Consider the following 19,928-nt stretch of genomic DNA (forward strand, 5'->3'; position numbering starts at 1 on the left):
TGCAGGAGGCAGCTGATCGATGTTTCTCTCTCATCGATGTTTCTAACTTTCTATCTCTCTCCCTTCCTCTCTGTGAAAAATCAATAAAATAAAATAAAAAAAAAAAAATATCTCACAGATTTAGGAGAGCAATTTAATAAACAGGTTCTAAATTTGTATAGAAGAACAAAAGGTCAAGAATAGCCAGAACACTTCAGGGAAAAGAAAGTGAGGGGAATTCCTCTTTTTTTACTACGATATACAGAAAAACTATGTGACACTATAAATTAGTACAGTACTGGCATAAAAACAGACATCGTGATAAATGAAACAAAATAAAAGTCCATAAACAAACAAACTTGATTTATAAGAGACAAAAAGTAAGAGGAAAAAATAGATTCTTAAAATACATAGTACTTGTAAAACTAATGTTCCCTATTTAGGGTGTAGGGAATGAAATTGGACTCCTAATCTCACACATTTAATATTAAAATTAACAGTTTCTGTTCATTACAATTAAGCATTAAAAAAAGTGAATCACAAACCCAAAGACATTTTTCACATACAAAGTTAACAAAGAATTTCTGTCTCTAGGTGTTTGTGTCTACCACAATGTTAACCAGTTGTTACTGTCTAACTAGTAGGATTTCAGGTGATTTTGACTCCTTTGTACTATACAAAAGTGTTTGATGCTTGCTTTGTGTTTTTTTAAACAATGAATATCGTCTTTCAATCAGAATAAGTTTTTCATTTCGGGAAAACTGTTAAAGTTGGTGGAGAATTGTGAAAAATTGTTAAAGTACAAATTACAGAAGACAAAATACTTTATAATATAGACACTTGCTTCATTTTTATGGTAATGCAATTAAGGAAAAATACTTCAATTTACTATTAATAATACATGACATTTCAACATTTGAAAACCTTACAGTTTTCAGACTGCACTAAGTATTTTTCAAACATAAAATCTATGTGAAAACTGGTAGTTTACAAACTCAACATGCCAAACCTATTCATTTAGGATTCTCCTGAGCTAACAAGGTTTTAAACAAATAAAAGTCGTACCTCTGAGAGCTACTGTTGCTTTTTAGTACAAAAGACCAAGAATTTAGCTTGATATTCAAATCTTGTTCTTCTAAGAAAGTAAAGCTAGTTTAACTTAATATTAAGTACAGTATCAGATCCTAGCCCGTTTGGCTCAGTGGATAGAGCACCAGTCTGCAGACTGAAGGGTCCTGGGTTTATTCTGATTAAGGGCACATGCCCAGGTTGTGGGCTCAATCCCCAGTAGGGTGTGTGCAGGAGGCAGCTGATTAATGATTCTCTCTCATCCTTGATGTTTCTATCTCTCTCCCTCTCCTTTCCTCTCTGAAATCAATAAATATATGTAAAAATAAATAAATAAAAGTACAGGATCAGGAGACAGATGACTTGGGTACGAATTCTGGCATTATCCTGTATACTAGTTAAATAACTTTGGATATTTATGTTATTTTTAAGTAAAAATTATGTGAATAAATATATTCGAGACAATGTTTCCCATTTCTATAAAATTAATTTACAACATATTGCTCAAGATTTAGAAACATTTTAAGGACCTTCAAAATTCTTTGAAACATAATCACATCCATGAATACTAGATATAATAAATCTGAGGGCAAAAGATATAAAATGAAAGGGAGAAGTAAGCTAGAATATATATACAGTCTACCCTACACAGGGAAAACTCAGGTTCCAAATACAAAGTACCAACTAAGATACCACAAGTACCAAGTGACCTCCAGGCTATAAGCAAAATTACAAATAAAGTTTACACTGGGCTCCCCCTCCACCTCCTACTGATACTATCTACCGCCAGGCACTTACTTACTTCCTCTCTCTCCCTCCTTCCCTTTCTCTCTTCCTCCTCCTCTCTCATCAACCTACTAACCTAACTCTCTTTTCTAGTTCCTAGATACATAGTGCCCCCAAATTACTCTTTGGCTATCATCTTCAACAGCAATTTTATTGAGTACTTTTTTATTAGTAAGGCTTCCAGTGTTTCTTTTTCTCCCTTTACTGCTTTCTACTTAATTAGCCAGTAAATAAAATACATATTAATCCCGTAGCATCCATTGTCTACCAACTTCACTTTTTTCCTGATTTTGAAAATGACTTCAGGAGATCCAGTAACAAAAAAAACAAAAAAAAAGGAGTCCTCACTCAGAGAGTATCATGTCTTGACAAAGCAAACATAGAAAAACTCTGAATCTCATTCCACAAATGAGGAAAGCCTCCTACATAATAAGTAATCCAATTTTTCAATCCAAAATTGACCAAGAAAAAATACACAATAGGGATAATTTCCAAATAGATAAGAATGTATTATATTGATTGATTTTATTTCATAAGGAATAAAAAGTAACAATTAAAGGAAGTAAAAAGTAAAAGTAAAGGAAGATGAGAAATATAAGTAAATGAGGAAGCTAAAAAGATTGGAGAGCATATAGTTATTCTTCACCTATTAAGGTAATCCAAGGTACTTAGCTCTGATTGCACTAAGCAAAACCAGGTAACTTGAAAGATTATCAACAAAATTCACAACCTCTCCTTCATGTTGTAATTTATCTATACAATAATTTGGTTATCTGATCATGGCCAGTGCCATGATCAGGATTTGAAAATAGAAATCACTTAAGTTCCATATCATAAAATCAAAGGTCGAAAAGAATAAAAACCAGGTAAGAGCTTCTTTTTTCTTAAATGAAAGAGAGAATATCTAATCACCAAATTCCTAAACAGAGTTACAGATCTGTTTATGATAATTAAAATTAAGGAATACACATAATTATTTTAAAGTTTACATTCAGGATTTGCAAAAAGTGTTGGAAATCCTGAATGTAACCTCCATCTTTACAGAAGCATAAATCAGAAGGTATGGAAAAGTGACATTATTAAGAAAAAGAAAAAGAAAAATAAGATTAAATGTTTATTTGGTACCATATGCTGTTCTAGCTAACAAGATAATTAACCCCATTCTTAAAAATCTTATTATGAAATCTGTATGTATCGCTGAATGCTAGCATATCAGAATCATCAAGGAAAACAGTAAAAAGATAATGTAGGATGGCCATTTTGAAAGTTTCTAAACTTATTTTTCTCCTTCCCCAAATAAACTATTCTCCATGTAACCACTGTCTCTTCAACTTGGACAAAGGGCCTCCCTATTTCAACTGTCCCTCCTCCACCTGTAAAAGGGAAGAGTAGGAAAAGGGGTGGGAGGATTTATGTACATTTATTGGCATCCTACTTTCCTTTTCCTATCACAAGAATGCTAATGACAGCCAAGTGAAGTAGATTAGAAAAAAACACTATGAAGAATTCTTCTACCCATATTCTTTCAGACATACCACACTGATCTAAATAAACTGGAAATACCTCAATAATTTATAATGGTCACACTTTTCATACTAGTTTTATTAATTTTTAAAAAATGCTATTTGTGTTTTTAGCGCTAGGATAAAGGAGTTTTAGAATAAGAACAACAGGGGATGAGGGTTAGTCTATGACTCAAAAGACACCAAGCCTACATGGAGATCCTTCTCTCAAGCCTCCTAGACTCCCTTGAGGCCACAGATGACAGTGACAAGCAGGCAATGAGGAATACTGACCTAATAAAAAGCAAAACCAAGAGATATCCCAGAAGCCCACGTTCTGGCAATCAAACTTTCCTGGTTTAAATCATTACAACTTGAAATACTTTTGCAGAAACAAAATATATTAACTGCTTAAGGGAAAAAATTAGTTTTTAACTTTCCAGGTAAGTCCCAGGTAAACACTAACATGATTTATATCACAATGTCTCAACTTGAAATTTATGGTGTGAAAAATAGGAGATAAAGGGGATGAGGGTACAAATAATTCAGTTTAAAAGAGTTTCTATAGAAAACAGTCTATAAAATATCTACCAAATTCCTAAATGTAAAAGGAGGTTTTTGAAGGAGGGTTTTAAGAAAAGAAATGTATTTTTCCCATTAAATGCTGCTATACTACTTGAATTTTGTTTCAGCATGTATTACTTATTTTTAATTAAAAAAAACTTGGTGTGCCCACAAATAATATCACTGTAAGTCAAATTGTTTTAGAGCATTTAGAAATATCTTAGGTGTGTGAGCACACATTACAAAATCCAAATCCTTATACCTCTTTTCTAACATTACCTGTATTAAACTATTTCTCTAACTCAGTAAATATAGTCTATATGGAATTCAAAATATTATCAAAAGTAACCCAAGTCACAAAACAAACTGCTCTAATCAGTGTGTAAAGTATAGTTAATGTTTTACAATATGTAAAAGAAAATGTACTATGAGGTAACATGAATAACTATATACAACTTTTGCATTATATCTGCTATTTTTATTGTAATTCCCAATAAGCAAATAAAAGTTGTCTTCTATTTAATATTCTGTTATCTACAGAGTTGTTTTCTCCTCTCCTGTGTTTCCGATTTATGAAAATAAATCAGTCTTCTTCTCCTGATTTAAAGCTAGCTTTCTGAACTATTTTATTAAAGCTACCAAATCTCCTACTGCTCAACAAAATCACTGAGGTTTATCTAAGCAAATTAATAGTTTTCACAAAGTAAGGGATTTAAAAAAGAAAGTAAAATTGTCAATTCCTTCACTCAAATAGCAATTTCTCTTGTTGAAACAGTGGAATACGGTAAGATTTAAACACAATATCAGCACTCTTCCAGAAAAAGAAGTTATATTTAAAAAACAAAAAAATCTCTAAGACCCTTTCCAAAGTAGCCATGTACATCAGGTCATCTTATTCCCCATTTTGCTACTTAGTATTTTTAAAGAAGCCCTTTAAAAGGTTTTTAAATGCATTTGTAACCTATATAATCTAGAAATAAAATGAAATTTTAAAATGCAACATAAGTTGTCAAACTGCCTATTTTTTTTAATCTAAAAAAAGCAGATTCGATAATTTAAATCTTTTTCCTAAATGTGAAAAAAAAAGCCTGCTAGAAATTTAGGTCAAAACACATCCAAATGATTTTTATTTACTTGTCAGCTTTTGTTTCTTTGTTTCTTATTATATCAAAAAGCCTAAAATACTTTATAAAGTTCCAAGGATTCTTCAAAGGAGATCAAACTTTCATTTAAAATTTTAAAATATAATAATACACTTACCAACACCTGAGACATCTTCTGTAAACATATCCACTTCTTTTTTAAAACACTAAAGTAAAATCACCATAACAGTAACCGATCCTATAAAAACCTGTAGCACCTCCAAGATCAGTATAAAGCCCACAAGAAAGCTGCTTGGAAGCTGGTATCCCCAACCCAAAACTACTGTCCTAACACTCTTTAAATACAACTAATGTTTCTGCTAACCTCTTTTGATATCTCATTTCACTGATATTTCTCTGCTTTCCCCATAACCTCCTGTGCTTCAATACTTGTGAAACTACCAAATGTGCCTTCTACACTGGTGCCCAACCCCTTCCCTCCCCAACTTCCTCTGACTCATTCACTCAGGTCATCAGACTATGTACTCTACCATATATGAAACTCAATGAGCAGAGTTCACTAACATTTATTAAATGCCTATAACTAGTCAACTGCACTATTACCTATTTTCATGTGTTATCTTAATCTTCAGAAGTCATAAAAGAAAATAAAGGTATCAACTATGCTTATTACCTTTTTACTGAATGCTAATCTATTCTTGTGCTAATAATAACTAATATTCATTTTTCTTAGCACTTTATAACAATGGCTTAAGAAAAAACTATTCCTACACCACTTCCAAAAGAAGAAAGTCTTCTAGATTGTGAGATTTTAGACTGTTAAGGATGTGCATTACAATCTCTACTTAAACGCATCATCATCTTGCTTTCCCCTTACAGAAAGATAGATATATTTTCCCCTATTTCTCCCATTAAGTACAGTTAAAAACTCTAGAAACTACTTATTTTTAAAAATAGATAAAAGTATTGTGAAAAGTGGAGGAAAGAAGGTAACATAAGCCAAAGAGACCAGGTTCCTCTGAACCTGTTGAGTTCACTGGATTTTCTTTCTGCCTCATATATTCCAGACTGAGTACTGGAGGAGCTGACAACCTGGAAATGCCCATAGGCAGAGAGAAAAAAAAGCTCCAAGAAAAGCCTTCTCTCTTTAGCCAAAGGACCAAGGAAAGGATAGTATAGCACAGTGGTTGGCAAACTCATTAGTCAACAAAGCCAAATATCAACAGTACAATGATTGAAATTTCTTTTGAGGGCCAAATTTTTTAAACTTAAACTATATAGGTAGGTACATTGTTATTAACTTAATTAGGGTACTCCTAAGCTGGCCTTTGCTAAAAACATCCTCAATCTGATTGAGGTACATTCGCTGAGGTTGACCCCTTCCAACTCTCCCATCCACACTCGTCTTGTATACTTGTTTCTCAGTGATCGGCAAACTGCGGCTCTCTGGGCCCTTGAGTGTGACTCTTCCACAAAATACCACGTGCGGGCGCGCATGTACAGTGCGATTGAAACTTCGTGGCCCATGCGCAGAAGTCAGTATTTTGTGGAAGAGCCACACTCAAGGGGCCAAAGAGCCGCATGTGGCTCGCGAGCCGCAGTTTGCTGACCACTGGTCTAGCAAGACAGAAAACTCTTAGACAACAGCCACTACACTGCAGTCAAATATCACAGGAAAAAAACCTATAGCCCCATCCTCACCCACACCAACAAAGGCCAAGCAGGGAGCCTACATTTCCACCCTTAGCAGGCTGTAATGAGGTACCCCAACTACCACCCCTTCCCCATGTCCCCAGCCAGGGTAGTATCAAAGAAGGCCAAATGGAGAGCCAAAATTCCCCTCCCAACCAGGTAGGAATGAGCCCTCCTCTCCCACTTACTGTGAAGGCAGAGGCAGGCCACAAGGCAACATTGAGGCACACCTGCCCCTCCAGGAGGAGGGTATCAGTGGAGGCTACTGGAGCCTGAACTCCTACTCACCCAGAATTAACAAGAAGCTTCTCCCCCTCCAAGTGACAATGGAGACAAGTAGGGAATCTGAATTGGAGGTAACTTTTTTTCCCCCCAGCACAATTTCCCCCTTTAGTTAAATAAAGTTTATGTTTTGATCCCAGGTCCTCAACCAATATTCTGATTTTTTTAAAAAATATTTTTACCCCCAGATTTCTGCTTTCTCATCTTACAACTGAAGCAACCTTCTAAAGGCATTTTATCTTAGACCCTTATCTTCAAAGAATGACTTTTTTCCCCCAAAGGACTCAATAAAAACAAGAACAAAAAAAGATAATTTCCACCAGGTCATTTTTCTATAAATATGATTACACAGAAAAAACCTATCACAATTAGTGTTATCCTAAGGAACTATAGCTTACTCAAATCCTAACCACCAAAAGCTTTTTTTAGTGTCTAGTTTTTCATCCAGTCAGTCCACTTTTAAATAAACTTAATCTGTTCTATCGCTACTACCACCACCGAGACAAAATGATTTCCCTAGGCACATAGGCTACCCAGGCTAACTGCTTGTTCCATATTTTCTCATTTTAATTACTTTCTTCTTTATTTTCTCCTTCCTTTAAAACTATTCACTTTTTCTAAAGAGCAATTAGTAAAGTTCTACCTTATTTACCTACTTTTATTATTAACATTTACTAGTACCCGGACTATTACAGGCACAAAAACAAAACAAAACAAAACAAAACAAAAAAACCCTAAATATATGTTGACTAAATTAACAATCTAGCTGATTTTCTTCTCCCATTTCCCCTTTCCAAAATGGATGAAATAATCAACTCCATCATATATCTACATGCAAGACACATAATCAAATACCTACCAATAACCCAAACAGGTGGAATATCCCACTCTTACATAGAAAGAAATGAATGCACTAGAACAGCGGTTCTCAACCTGTGGGTTGCGACCCCTTTGGGGGTGGAAAGACCCTTTCACAGGGGCCGCCTAAGACCATCAGAAAACACATATATATAATTATATATTGTTTTTGTGATTAATCACTATGCTTTAATTATGTTCAATTTGTAACAATGAAAATACATCCTGCATATCAGATATTTACGATTCATTAACAGTAGCAAAATTACAGTTATGAAGTAGCAACAAAAATCATTTTAGGTTTGGGGGTCACCATAACATGAGGAACTGTATTAAAGGGTCGCGGCATATGGAAGGTTGAGAACCACTGCTCTAAAGCAAGCATGTCAAACTCGCAGCCCACAACAAATATTTCTGCGGCCCAGCCAATCTAACGGTATGTAAGAAACATTTTAATAAAAATTTTGTAACTTAATTATTACAATATTCTGTTATACATAATTATTAATAACGAACTACAACGTTCATTAATGACTGATTACTATAATCGTGTTGCATTCATTCCCCTTACATGCCTTACCGGCAGGCACGCCATTTCTCTCCACTAATAATAGCAGCAAATATCTTAGCAGCCGACTGGCACATCATTAGTCTTGTGCTGACTTGTTTGGTGCGCTCAACAGGAAATATTTTGTTTTCAGAGAACAAGAAAAATAGGTTTATCTGCGTTACGCTTGTTAATCTGAGCAGTTATCCAGTGTCTGGTAAGTTAATGTTCAAGAAAAAATACTAATTTTTATTAAAATGTTCTATTATTTTATGTTAACTATTACTCATTTATTTCAGCCCTTTGTATTCAGCATGTCTCTATCGAAATAAACCTACAAAAATTGAAGCTTTGTTTATTTGTGTCCCACATAAGCTTAAATCTTGTTTATTTGGCCCATGTTAGCCTTTGAGTTTGATATGTTTGCTCTCTAGATAGGTGTCTTCAGGAAGAATACAAAGCAGGTATATATGTGGCCACGTATGAGGGAGATGAAAAAAGAATCAAATCCAGGTACATACACCGTGACTCCAAAGGCCATGTTCCTTTCACAATGCCATGCTATTTTCTTGATGTACCTCTAGTACAGTAGATGGAAACCACAACCATCACATTGAGCCTACCTTCCTCTAATTTCAGGGATCTTTCTCTAAGGAAATAAATGCCTTATCTACTCCACATTCTTCTGTGATTTATTGGCCAAATAACCTCAGAGATTTTATCCCAAAATGGTATTGATAGTTTGACCCAGTTTAAAGTATCAATGTCATTTTGCATCACACCACCACTCACTTATTTCTTTCAAAGCACACGTGACTATCAAAAATTATCTTCATCTATTTCATTTACTTTTTTAAGATGTCTGTTTCCCCCCACCATTAAAATATAAACTCATTAAGAGGGAACTTACCTGTTATTCACCATTGTATCCCTAGCATCAACAAAAAGTCCTAGCAATAGAACATCTATAATAAAAGTATAATATGCTAATTAGACCGGAGGTCCTTCGGGACGACCTTCTGGACAAAGCCGGGGCTGACCAATTATGTTCCTCTCTCATCGATGTTTCTCTCTCTCTATCCCTCTCCATGCCTCTATCTCTAAAAATCAATAACATGTTTTTAACAAAGAGTAACTCTAATAATCCTATATAATAAAGGGGTAATATGCAAATTGACCCTAACAGCAGAATGACTGGGAATCACTGGTCACTATGACACACACTGACCACCAGGGGGCAGATGCTCAATGCAGGAGCTGCCCCCTGGTGGTCAGTGTGCTCCCACAGGGGGAGCTTTGCTCAGCCACAAGCCAGGCTGACCGCTGCCAATACAGCGGTGGTGGCGGGAGCCTCTCCCGCCTCCTCAGCAGCGCTAAGGATGTTCGACTGCAGCTTAGGCCTGCTCCCTGCTGGCAAGTGGACATCCCCCCGAGGGCTCCCGGGCTGCCAGAGGGATGTCTGACTGCCAGCTTAGGCCCGAACACCAGGGAGTGAGCCTAATCCAGTAAGTGGACATCCCCCAGACTGCGAGAGGGCACAGGCCAGGCTGAGGGAACCCGAGTGCACAACTTTTTGTGCACCGGGCCTCTAGTCTATATATATAAAAGCCTAAGCGACCACTCAACTGGTTGCTATGACATGCACTGACCACCAGGGGGCAGACGCTCAATGCAGGAGCTGTCCCCTGGTCGTCAGTGTGCTCCCACAGCCGCCACCTTAGTTGGGTTAATTTGCATATTTGCTCCTGATTGTCTTGTGGGCGTGGCTTGTTGGTGTCTTGGGGTACAGTCAATTTGCATGTTTCTCTTTTATTAGATTAGATAGCCTCTACTCTTTCCTCTTTAAAAACTTTTCCTTCGAAAACCAAGATGGCAGCATAGGTAAACACCAGAGATTGCTGCCTCGCACAACCACTTCAAAAATACATCTAAAACACAGAACGGACATCATCCAGAACCACAGGAAGGCTGGCTGAGTGGAAATTCTACAACTAGAAGGAAAGAGAAAAGAATACCGAGACTCAGAGGAGGTGCGGTGCGGAAGTAAAATACAGAGGTACAGAGGCACATGTGGACAGGGCTGGCGGCTGAGGACACGGTTGTCTTTTTCAATCAGGAGGGAGTCTCAAGCTCTGAGCTCCAGTTCCGGGCGAGTCTCTGGGGACTCAGACTCATATGGGAGAAAATGGACTGTCTGGCATTGGTCGGAACTCCAGGGCAGCTTTCTCTCGGAAGTGCTTGTAGCGATTGCCGGGACACTGAGAAGCAGAGCCTCTGAGGGCAGGACTGAGAACAGCCATAACTGCTAGCTCCACCCTGTTGATCCCCTGGGACCCCGCCCTGCCCAAGCCGTGCACGGAGGCTTTTGCATATGAAAGGCCTGGCCCTTTGCAATCTGATAATTACCTAACAAACTGCTGCTGGCCCAAGGCCCCAGGGCAACTTGCATTGCCTCACAGCTGGCTCCTGCTGGGTAGCCTCAGGCAAAGGCTAGATTAGCACCTCCTTAGAGATCCAGGAGCCAGTGTGCCTGGTGGTCAGAGTGGGACCATCCAGATTGCAGCTCCTCGGATCCATAAAGGACACACTCAGGGGGCAGACTCAGTGACCACCAAAGCCCCATTGAAGCAAGTCTTGCCCCAGAGGGGTATCTCCAGCACAAGAGTTCTCCCACTGCAGACACAGCTGATTCTCACAGCCAACTGGCCTGGAGGTCAATCCCTCTCAGTGTTACCTACAACAATCAAGGCTTAACAACAACAAGACTGTGCACAAAGACCACATGGGGATGCACCAAGAGTGTCCACCTCAGGTAATTGGGGAGGCTGAGCCACTGGGCCCTATAGGACACCTAGCACAGAAAGCCACTCTATCGACACAGCGAAGCATAAAAAAATGCGGAGACAAAGAAACAGGACACAAATGACAGAAATGGAGGAAAGCAAACTACTGGATATAGAGTTCAAAACCACACTTTTAAGGTTTTTCAAGAATTTTCTAGAAACCGCCAATAAACTTAATGAGACCTTCAAGAAATCTAATGAGACCCTCGAGGTTGTGATAAAGGATCAACTAGAAATTAAGCATACACTGACTGAAATAAAGAATACTATACAGACTCCCAACAGCAGACTAGAGGATTGCAAGAATCAAGACAAAGATTTGAAATATGAAGAAGCAAAAAACACCCAACCGGAAAAGCAAAAAGATAAAAGAATAAAAAAATATGAAGATAGTGTAAGGAGCCTCTGGGACAGCTTCAAGCGTATCAACATCTGAATTATAGGGGTGCCAGAAGAAGAGAGAGAGCAAGATATTGAAAACCTATTTGAAGAAATAATGACAGAAAACTTCCTCTACCTGGTGAAAGAAATAGACTTACAACTCCAGGAAGCGCAGAGAACCCCAAAGAAAAGGAATCCAAAGAGGACCACACCAAGACACATCATAATTAAAATGCCAAGAGCAAAAGATAAAGAGAGAATCTTAAAAGCAGCAAGAGAAAGACAGTCAGTTACCTACAAGGGAGTACCCATACGACTGTCAGCTGATTTCTCAACAGAAACCATGCAGGCCAGAAGAGACTGGCAAGAAATATTCAAAGTGATGAATAGCAAGAACCTGCAACCAAGATTACTTTATCCAGCAAAGCTATCATTCAGAATAGAAGGTCAGATAAAGAGCTTCACGGATAAGAAAAAGCTAAAGGAGTTCACCACCACCAAACCAGCATTATATGAAATGCTGAAAGGTATTCTTTAAGAAGAGGAAGAAGAAAAAGGAACTCTTACCATTTGCCACAGCATGGATGGAACTGGAGAGCGGATAAATACCACATGATCTCACTCATTTGTGGAATATAATGAACAACATAAGCTGATGAACAAGGACTGATCCAGAGACGGAGAGGCACTGATTGGACTGTCGGGACTTGGAGGGAAGGTAGGGGAGGGTGGGGGTAAGGGGGAAAGATCAACCAAAGGACTTATATGCAAGCATATAGGCCTAATCAATGGACATGGACAACAGGGGGGTGAGGGCATGAGCGGGAGTGGGGGGGTGGGGGGTAGAGGGTAACGTGGGGACAAGGACACATATGTAATATCTTAATCAATAAAAAACATATTAAAAAAAAGAAAAAAAAAAGAACTTCACAGATAAGGAAAAGCTAAAGGAGCTCATCACCACCAAACCAGTATTATATGAAATGCTGAAAGGTATCCTGTAAGAAGAGGAAGAAGAAGAAAAAGGTAAAGATACAAATTATGAACAACAAATATGCATCTATCAACAAGTAAATCTAAGAATCAAGTGAATAAATAATCTGATGAACAGAATGAACTGGTGATTATAATAGAATCAGGGACATAGAAAGGGAATGGACCGACTATTCTTGGGGGGGAAAGGGGTGTGGGAAATGTGGGAAGAGACTGGACAAAAATCATGCACCTATGGATGAGGACAGTGGGTGGGGAGTGAGGGCGGAGGGTGGGATGGGAACTGGAAGGAGGGGAGTTATGGGGGGAAAAAAGAGGAACAAATGTAATAATCTGAAAAATAAAGATTTAATTTAAAAAAAAAAAAAAAGAGTAGGACTTCCTTTCCCCGGCTGCCAGCACCAGCTTCCCCCAGCTTTTGGCACTGGCTTCCCTCCGGCACCCAGGATCCCCAGGCTTCCCTAGCAGCCCTGGCTTCATCCATAAGGTCGTCCGGAAGGACGTCCGGTCTAATTAGCATAGTATGCTTTTATTATTATAGAAGACAAGTCACAAAAAGTGCTTATGATGGATAGGATATAAGCAAAAAGAAGACAAAGGACTAGTATTTACAATATCTTAAGAACTACAGGTCAATGAGAAAACGTGCAAGAACTCAATTGAAAAATGTATAGATATATATGAATAAATTATACACAAGAAAATAAATTTCTAACTCCATTAGTAATTATGAAAATGAAACACTGAAAAATGTTGACTACTACTGTAGATCTATAAGATTAGTCTCCCTGCTTGTCCCCCAAAATCTGATGATATCAAATGTTAGTGAGAATGTGAGAAAGGTACTCTCTTATATTAGTGGTAGGAGTTTAAATTGGTATACTTATATAGTGAGAAATTTGACAATATTTAGTACATATGAATATGTGCATACCCTAAGATGCAGCAAATCCTCTGCTATGTAAGATGTTTATTGCAGCATTGTTTTTAATAGCGAAAAACTGGGAAATAGCCCTAAGTATTCATAAAATGAGGTACAGACATACAATGGAATATAACACGACTATTTAAAAAAAATTAGTTGTAAATAAGCCTCTGCCATAACACTAGATGTGCATTCCTAAACATCTGACATTCTGAACACAGGCACACTAAAATACCACTGATTATGTGAAAATATCTAAACCAAACACTGAAAATACTAGTAATTGTGTAAACAGTTGGGTTTGGAGAAGACCACTCTAAACCTATGCAACTTTAGAACCTGAACACTAAAAATGAGAGTAAGTAAATAACAGTAATTGGAACCTCAGAAGATAACTTAGGACTGTCCAAGCAGTTATGACAATGGATTCCTAGGGAAATACTAAAAATGCATAAAAATAATAAGGAAATGTTGACTTGTGAATGCTGAAACAGTGCATTCACTGAAGTGGAGGTGAGCACCAGAAGTTAAGAGCCCTACAATGCTAAGACTGTAACATTAAAGAGAAAAAAAAAGAACACTAAGCAGACAAGCTGACAGCCTACCCCCGTCCCTTTCTTGCTAAAATTATAATTCTACACTCTATCACATTTCTCCTTAGCTAGAAAATAAAGTAACACAACTTTCCCACTGACCTGACATCATTCCTGCATTTATCAATCACTTGTGAGGTAATTAGTTTCAGAATACAGGTGGTTGGAAAAGAGAAATAAGGGGGTAATAAATAAATTTTATCTGTAATGTGTGTGTATATACATATATATGTATATATATGTATATACACACAGATACGTATATACACACACATACACACACACATATGTATATACACCTTTTTTTTTTTTTTTTTTTTTTTTTTTTTTTTTTTACTAACAACAGAAACAGAAATTTGACAGTTTTGGAGGCTAGAAGTACAAGATCAGAGTGGCAGCACTGTCAGGTTCTGGCTAAGGCTCTCAGGTTGCAGAGTGCTGACTTCTTGCTGTGCCCTCACATGGTGAAAGAGGCATTCTATATTCTTCATAAATTATTTCTTAGATCATGTAAAGATGAACTAACATTGCAAAGGGACACTAAAATGCACGTTTGTTTTTCACAAAACAAATTTAGAGTGTTCTATAAAAGGCTGCAAAAATGACTTGACCTTTCTATCCACCTTCCAGCCCAATTTGAGTATCAAGGGTATTCAGTATAGGTATTTGAAACAATAACAGGGATGTGAGTTTTCCATAGGAAGCCTAATTCTACCATTCACTCCATAATCTCACACTTAGAAAACAGCAAATGTACCTTAATGTCCCACTGAGAAGCTCATTTTCAAGTAGACAATGATTAAAAATTACAACTTTCCCTTGAATCTTCATACATACATCTGACGTGCAAAAGCCAATTATTACTGTCAACTAAACTACTGACTTTATACAGGTTTCATTAGTTTTTCTACTAATATCCTTTTTCTGTTCCAGAATCCAGTCTAGGACACCACAATGCATTTGGTCATCATGTCTTCTTAATCTCTTCTGGTCAACATCAGTTTCTTAGTCTTTCCTTATTTTTCATGATGATGTTATTCTTTATCACTTGTTTCAGGTAGTATTTGCCAGGTTTCTTCATTGTGAAGTTACTATTTTTTTCTTCCATCTATTCTTTAGTTCAGCCCATACCTGAGGGATGCTTCTGAAGAGGGCAGGAGGTTAGGAGGGTATGGGGAGAAGATTCATCCCTTCTCCCCTAATTATGTATTTATTCAAACATTTATTTATATCAGCATGGACTCGTTTATATTTTTGTTCTACTTTGGATAATAATCAAATACTAGATTATTTTGTTGCTCATATTGTTCCTGTTCTAGACACTGGGAGCTCTTTCAGATTGGCTCCTGTATTGCTTTGACATGGACCCATCATTTTTTTTCAAGTGCTTCCTTACTTTCTGGCACTACTAGATGCTCTAGTGTCATCTTGTATTTTCCTTGCTCCATCCATAAAATCAGCCATTTCTCAAAGGACTCCTGCTTGCTTTTACTTCAGAATAATATTTAGAAATCAAGATCTGGGCACTGTGTCTACTAGCTTCTAGACCAGTGATGGCGAACCTATGACACGCGTGTCAGGTGACACGCGACGTCATTTTTTTGGTTGATTTTTGTTGTTGTTGTTAAATGGCATTTAAATATATAAATAAATATAAAAAATATAAGTCTTTGTTTTACTATGGTTGCAAATATCAAAAAGTTTCTATATGTGACACGGCACCAGACTTAAGTTAGGGTTTTTCAAAATGCTGGCACGCCAAGCTCAAAAGGTTCACCATCACTGCTCTAGGGATTGAACCTTCAACCCAGGCATGTGCCCTTGACAGGGAATTACACCCTTTGGTGTGTGGGCTGATGCTCCAAACACTGAGCCACACGGGCCAGCTTCTTTGGTTTTTAATCCCAGACTGAGTTTCCCTCTAATACCTAGCATACTCAAACTGTATCCTCTATTAGCATGCAGTTCATTAAACTCAAGTTCTAGTATTAGTTTTACTGAAACAGGAAAGTAAAATACATTTCAAAATAGAGTCCCATGAGAGGTCATCTCCAGTGCTGGGACTATACATCAGCACACAATTAGAACTATATAAAAATATATTTTTTGATTGGTTTTAACCAGTGTGCTGTTATTTCAATATTCACTGATCCTTGAACAACATGCATTTGAACTGTGCAGGTCCATTTAGACACAATTTTTTTTTTCAATAAATACTCTAACTGTATTTTCTCTTATGATTTTCATAATATTTTCTTTTTTCTAGCTTAATCTGTTATAAGAAAACAGTAATATAATATACATAACATACAAAATATGGTTAATTGACTATTCATGTTACCAGTAAGGCTTCCAGTTAACAGCAGGTTATTAGTGGTTAAGTTTTTGGGAAATCAAGTTATATATGAAGTTTTGACTATAAGGCGGGAGAGAGGGACGGAGGGAGGGAGGTGAGGGGTCAGCACCCCTAACCCTTGCATTATTTAATAGTCAACTGCCCTTGCTCTGAAATAATAAAAGCCATTTTCTGTTAAAAAGAGAGAGAGACCAATATAATGGCTTACTATGTATATAGTATAAATATACCAGTTTAAAGATAAGAAAATAGAGAAATTATGTGACATGCCCTACATCACACCACCAGCAAAGGGCAAAACTAGAACTTAACTGTTTAAATCCAATTATTCTACACCAGTTTCCATGGTATCTGTATCACACTCCATTTTAGGTTATAAAAAAGAAGTCAATTTATAAAATAAAAACAAAAGTGATCTTCTTGTTTCAAGAGATAAAATGTAGTTAGTTCACCTTCTAAAATCAATTAACAGTATAAAGTATGCATTCATACTTAAGAGGCAAAAACACAACTAAAATAAACACAAATTTATTTAGGGAACGAGTATTTACTTAACAACTACAAACAAGCTGGACAAATATGACACACATTCTAGCTTTCCCAGAAGAACTCATAATCTAATGATGCCAGGGATGTGGCTGGGTGTAAGAAAACTAATCTAGAAACAAGACAATTTAAGTGAAATGCAAATATACAAATATTCTTCATTTTCCTTTTCTTATAACTTTATCAGTTTATAATAGATGTTATTGTTTACTGGCAGAGGTAACTAGACTATTTACTAAAAAGAAATGTTTGGTTATGATTGAAGTATAACTGTTACTTTGCTAGATTAACTGTTGCAATGCTGAAAAGCAACAAGATACAACAAGACTTAAATAGAGAGGCAACAATCCTGGATTTCAGTTCAGATTCTATGTCATATTAGCTATCCAACATTGGGAAAACCATTTAGCCTCTCAGTCTATATATCGCCATATTTAAAATGGATATATAAGACACACACACACACACACACACACACACACATATAAATACATATCCCACTTATTTCACAAGACTTTTGAAGGCTCAAGTAAGAATTTCACGGTAAAACTTCTTTGTAAATTATGAAGTGCTATCCAAATGCAAACCTCTACGACCGTTCAAACCAGTCAACAGATTGACCAGTCACTATGATGTGCACTAATCACCAGGGGGCAGACGCTCAACACAGGAGCTACCCCTGGTGGTCAGTGCGCTGCCACAGTGAGAGCACCGCTCAGGGAGCTTACCGAGCAGCGGTGGCAAGCACAGAAGAGCCAAGATGAGCGGGAGCAGGCGCAGCACCCAGTCCAGGCTCCAGCTCCTCCCAGGCCACCTGCCGCTTGGCACACTACTACATCCATCAGTGGGATGTTGAACTGCTGGGAATCAGGCTGAAACCAGCAGTCCAACATCCCGCGAGGGGTCCCAGATTGCAAAGAGGACGCAGGCCAGGCTGAGGGACCCCACCGGTGCACGAAACCATGCACCAGGCCTCTAGTTAAGATATAATGCTAAAGATTAAATCCTATAAAGCCATAGCTAGATGTTTTAACTGAAAATACCTACCTTAACAAAATTATCAGGAAACATTCCTCTTCTCCCATTTAGTTCTCCTTCTAGCCATCCTTCCTCCTGTAGTTTTTTCACATTCCTGATGATTTCCCCAACTCGAATAGTTAATTCATCATCATGCACAGCATCATAGTCATACTCCACAATATAGTCAACTAAAAAAAGAAACAATAGATTAATGTCTAAAACTTATTTATATAACTTTCAAGTTTTATTATTTATATAATCATCCTTCATTGATTATCTTAGCTAGATCTCTGGATAATTTGCTGAAGATTCCACATCAGATGGCTTTTTTCTTTAAACCTCATGAACCTCTGCTAGCATCAAACTTTTCTTCTGCAGTCTCCTCTCCTCTCAGTCTTCAGATCTTGGTCAACACAACCACTGAGCCACACTGGCCAGGCTCAGTTTACTTTTAAAGTGTGAAGAAAGCAATCCAAATTGTGCACTGTTGGTAGGAATATAAATTGGTACACCCACTATGGAAAACAGTATAGAGTTCCTCAAAAATTAAATACAGAACTACCTATCACATGATTGAACAAATCCACTTTTGGGAATTTATCCAAAGACAAAAAACTAACTTTTAAAAGATATATGCACAACCATGTTCAATGCAGCATTATTTAAATAGCTAAGATATAAAAACCACCCAACCTTCCATTGTTGAATAAATGGAATTTTTTTAAAGAAAGTGACATATATACATAACAGAATTCTATTCAGCCATAAATAGAAGGTTATATTGCTATCTGCATCAACATGGATGGAACTTGAGGGCATTATGCTAAGTGAAATAAGTCAGACAGAGAAAGACAAATACCCAAATACCATAAGATCTCACATGTGAAATCTTCTGTACTGCATATTTGAAAGATGCTAAGAGAGTAAAACTTAAAAATTCTCATTACAAGAAAAAATTTTGTAACTACGTATATAGGTAACAAATGCTTACCTAGACTTACTGTGGTGGTGATTTTGCAATATATACAAATATCGAATCATGTACAACTGAAAGTAGTGTGTTATATGACATATAATAATAGGAAGAAAATTAAAATACAGAAAGATTAAAATAACAGCAGCAGTACAAAAATCAGGAGAAAAAGTATACTAAGATGGCCCTGGCCAATGTGGCTCTGTTGGTTGGAACATCATCCTGTGCACCAAAAGGTTGCAGGTTCAGTTCCCAGTAGGGGTGCAATACAGAAGACAATTGATTGATGCTTCTCGCTCACATCAATGTCTCTTTCTCTCTCTCCCTTCCTAAGTCAATAAATATTTTTTTTAAAAAAATACATGACTCAGTTTTAGCTCCAACATGTAAAAATCTTGGAAGTTGTCACTCTCATCCTTCTCATCCTTACAAGAAAAAAGCTAAACAAACTGAAAATCAATGACTTTCTTTGAACCCATCAGAGAAATGAGGACACAGAGCAAACTACCACTTCAAGACATGGAAAGATAGACATATTCAGAGAGTCACAGCCATCATCTACTAGATCACATCCAGTAGAACCACTAGAGCCATAAACTGGGAGGAACACTGTTACCAGTCTCCCAAAGCTGTTGTAACAAACTGACACAAACTAGGTGACTTAACATACAATACTGTTCTCTCAGTTATAGCTCTGGAGGCCAGAGCACAAAATCAGGGTATCCAGCGGGGCTGGAACTTTCTTAAGACTCCATGGAAGAATTGCTCCATACTTCTATCTTGGCTCCTGGGAGCTGCCAGCAATCTCTGGAATTCCCTGGCTTGCCTAATTCCAACCTCTGCCTCCATCTGCACATGGCCTTCCCCTTATATATATCTGTCTCATATCTCCCTCTCCTTAGTCTTAATAAGGGCAC

The 19,928-nt window shown here is 37.3% G+C and overlaps 1 protein-coding gene across 2 annotated transcripts in view; it reads right to left on the reverse strand.

Moving 5' to 3' along the window:
* Nucleotides 1–19,928, reverse strand: part of LOC118659782 (CD2 associated protein) — a 107,793-nt gene that overhangs the window by 71,588 nt on the left and 16,277 nt on the right. For both annotated transcript variants that reach the window (XM_036316174.1, XM_036316175.1), the window contains exon 2: nt 18,066–18,226. In XM_036316174.1, the coding sequence (XP_036172067.1) occupies nt 18,066–18,226 (161 nt within the window). The remainder of the gene's footprint in view (nt 1–18,065; nt 18,227–19,928) is intronic.

The sequence above is a fragment of the Myotis myotis genome, unplaced genomic scaffold (genome assembly GCF_014108235.1).
Source record: "Myotis myotis isolate mMyoMyo1 unplaced genomic scaffold, mMyoMyo1.p scaffold_m19_p_7, whole genome shotgun sequence".
Lineage (NCBI taxonomy): Eukaryota > Metazoa > Chordata > Mammalia > Chiroptera > Vespertilionidae > Myotis > Myotis myotis.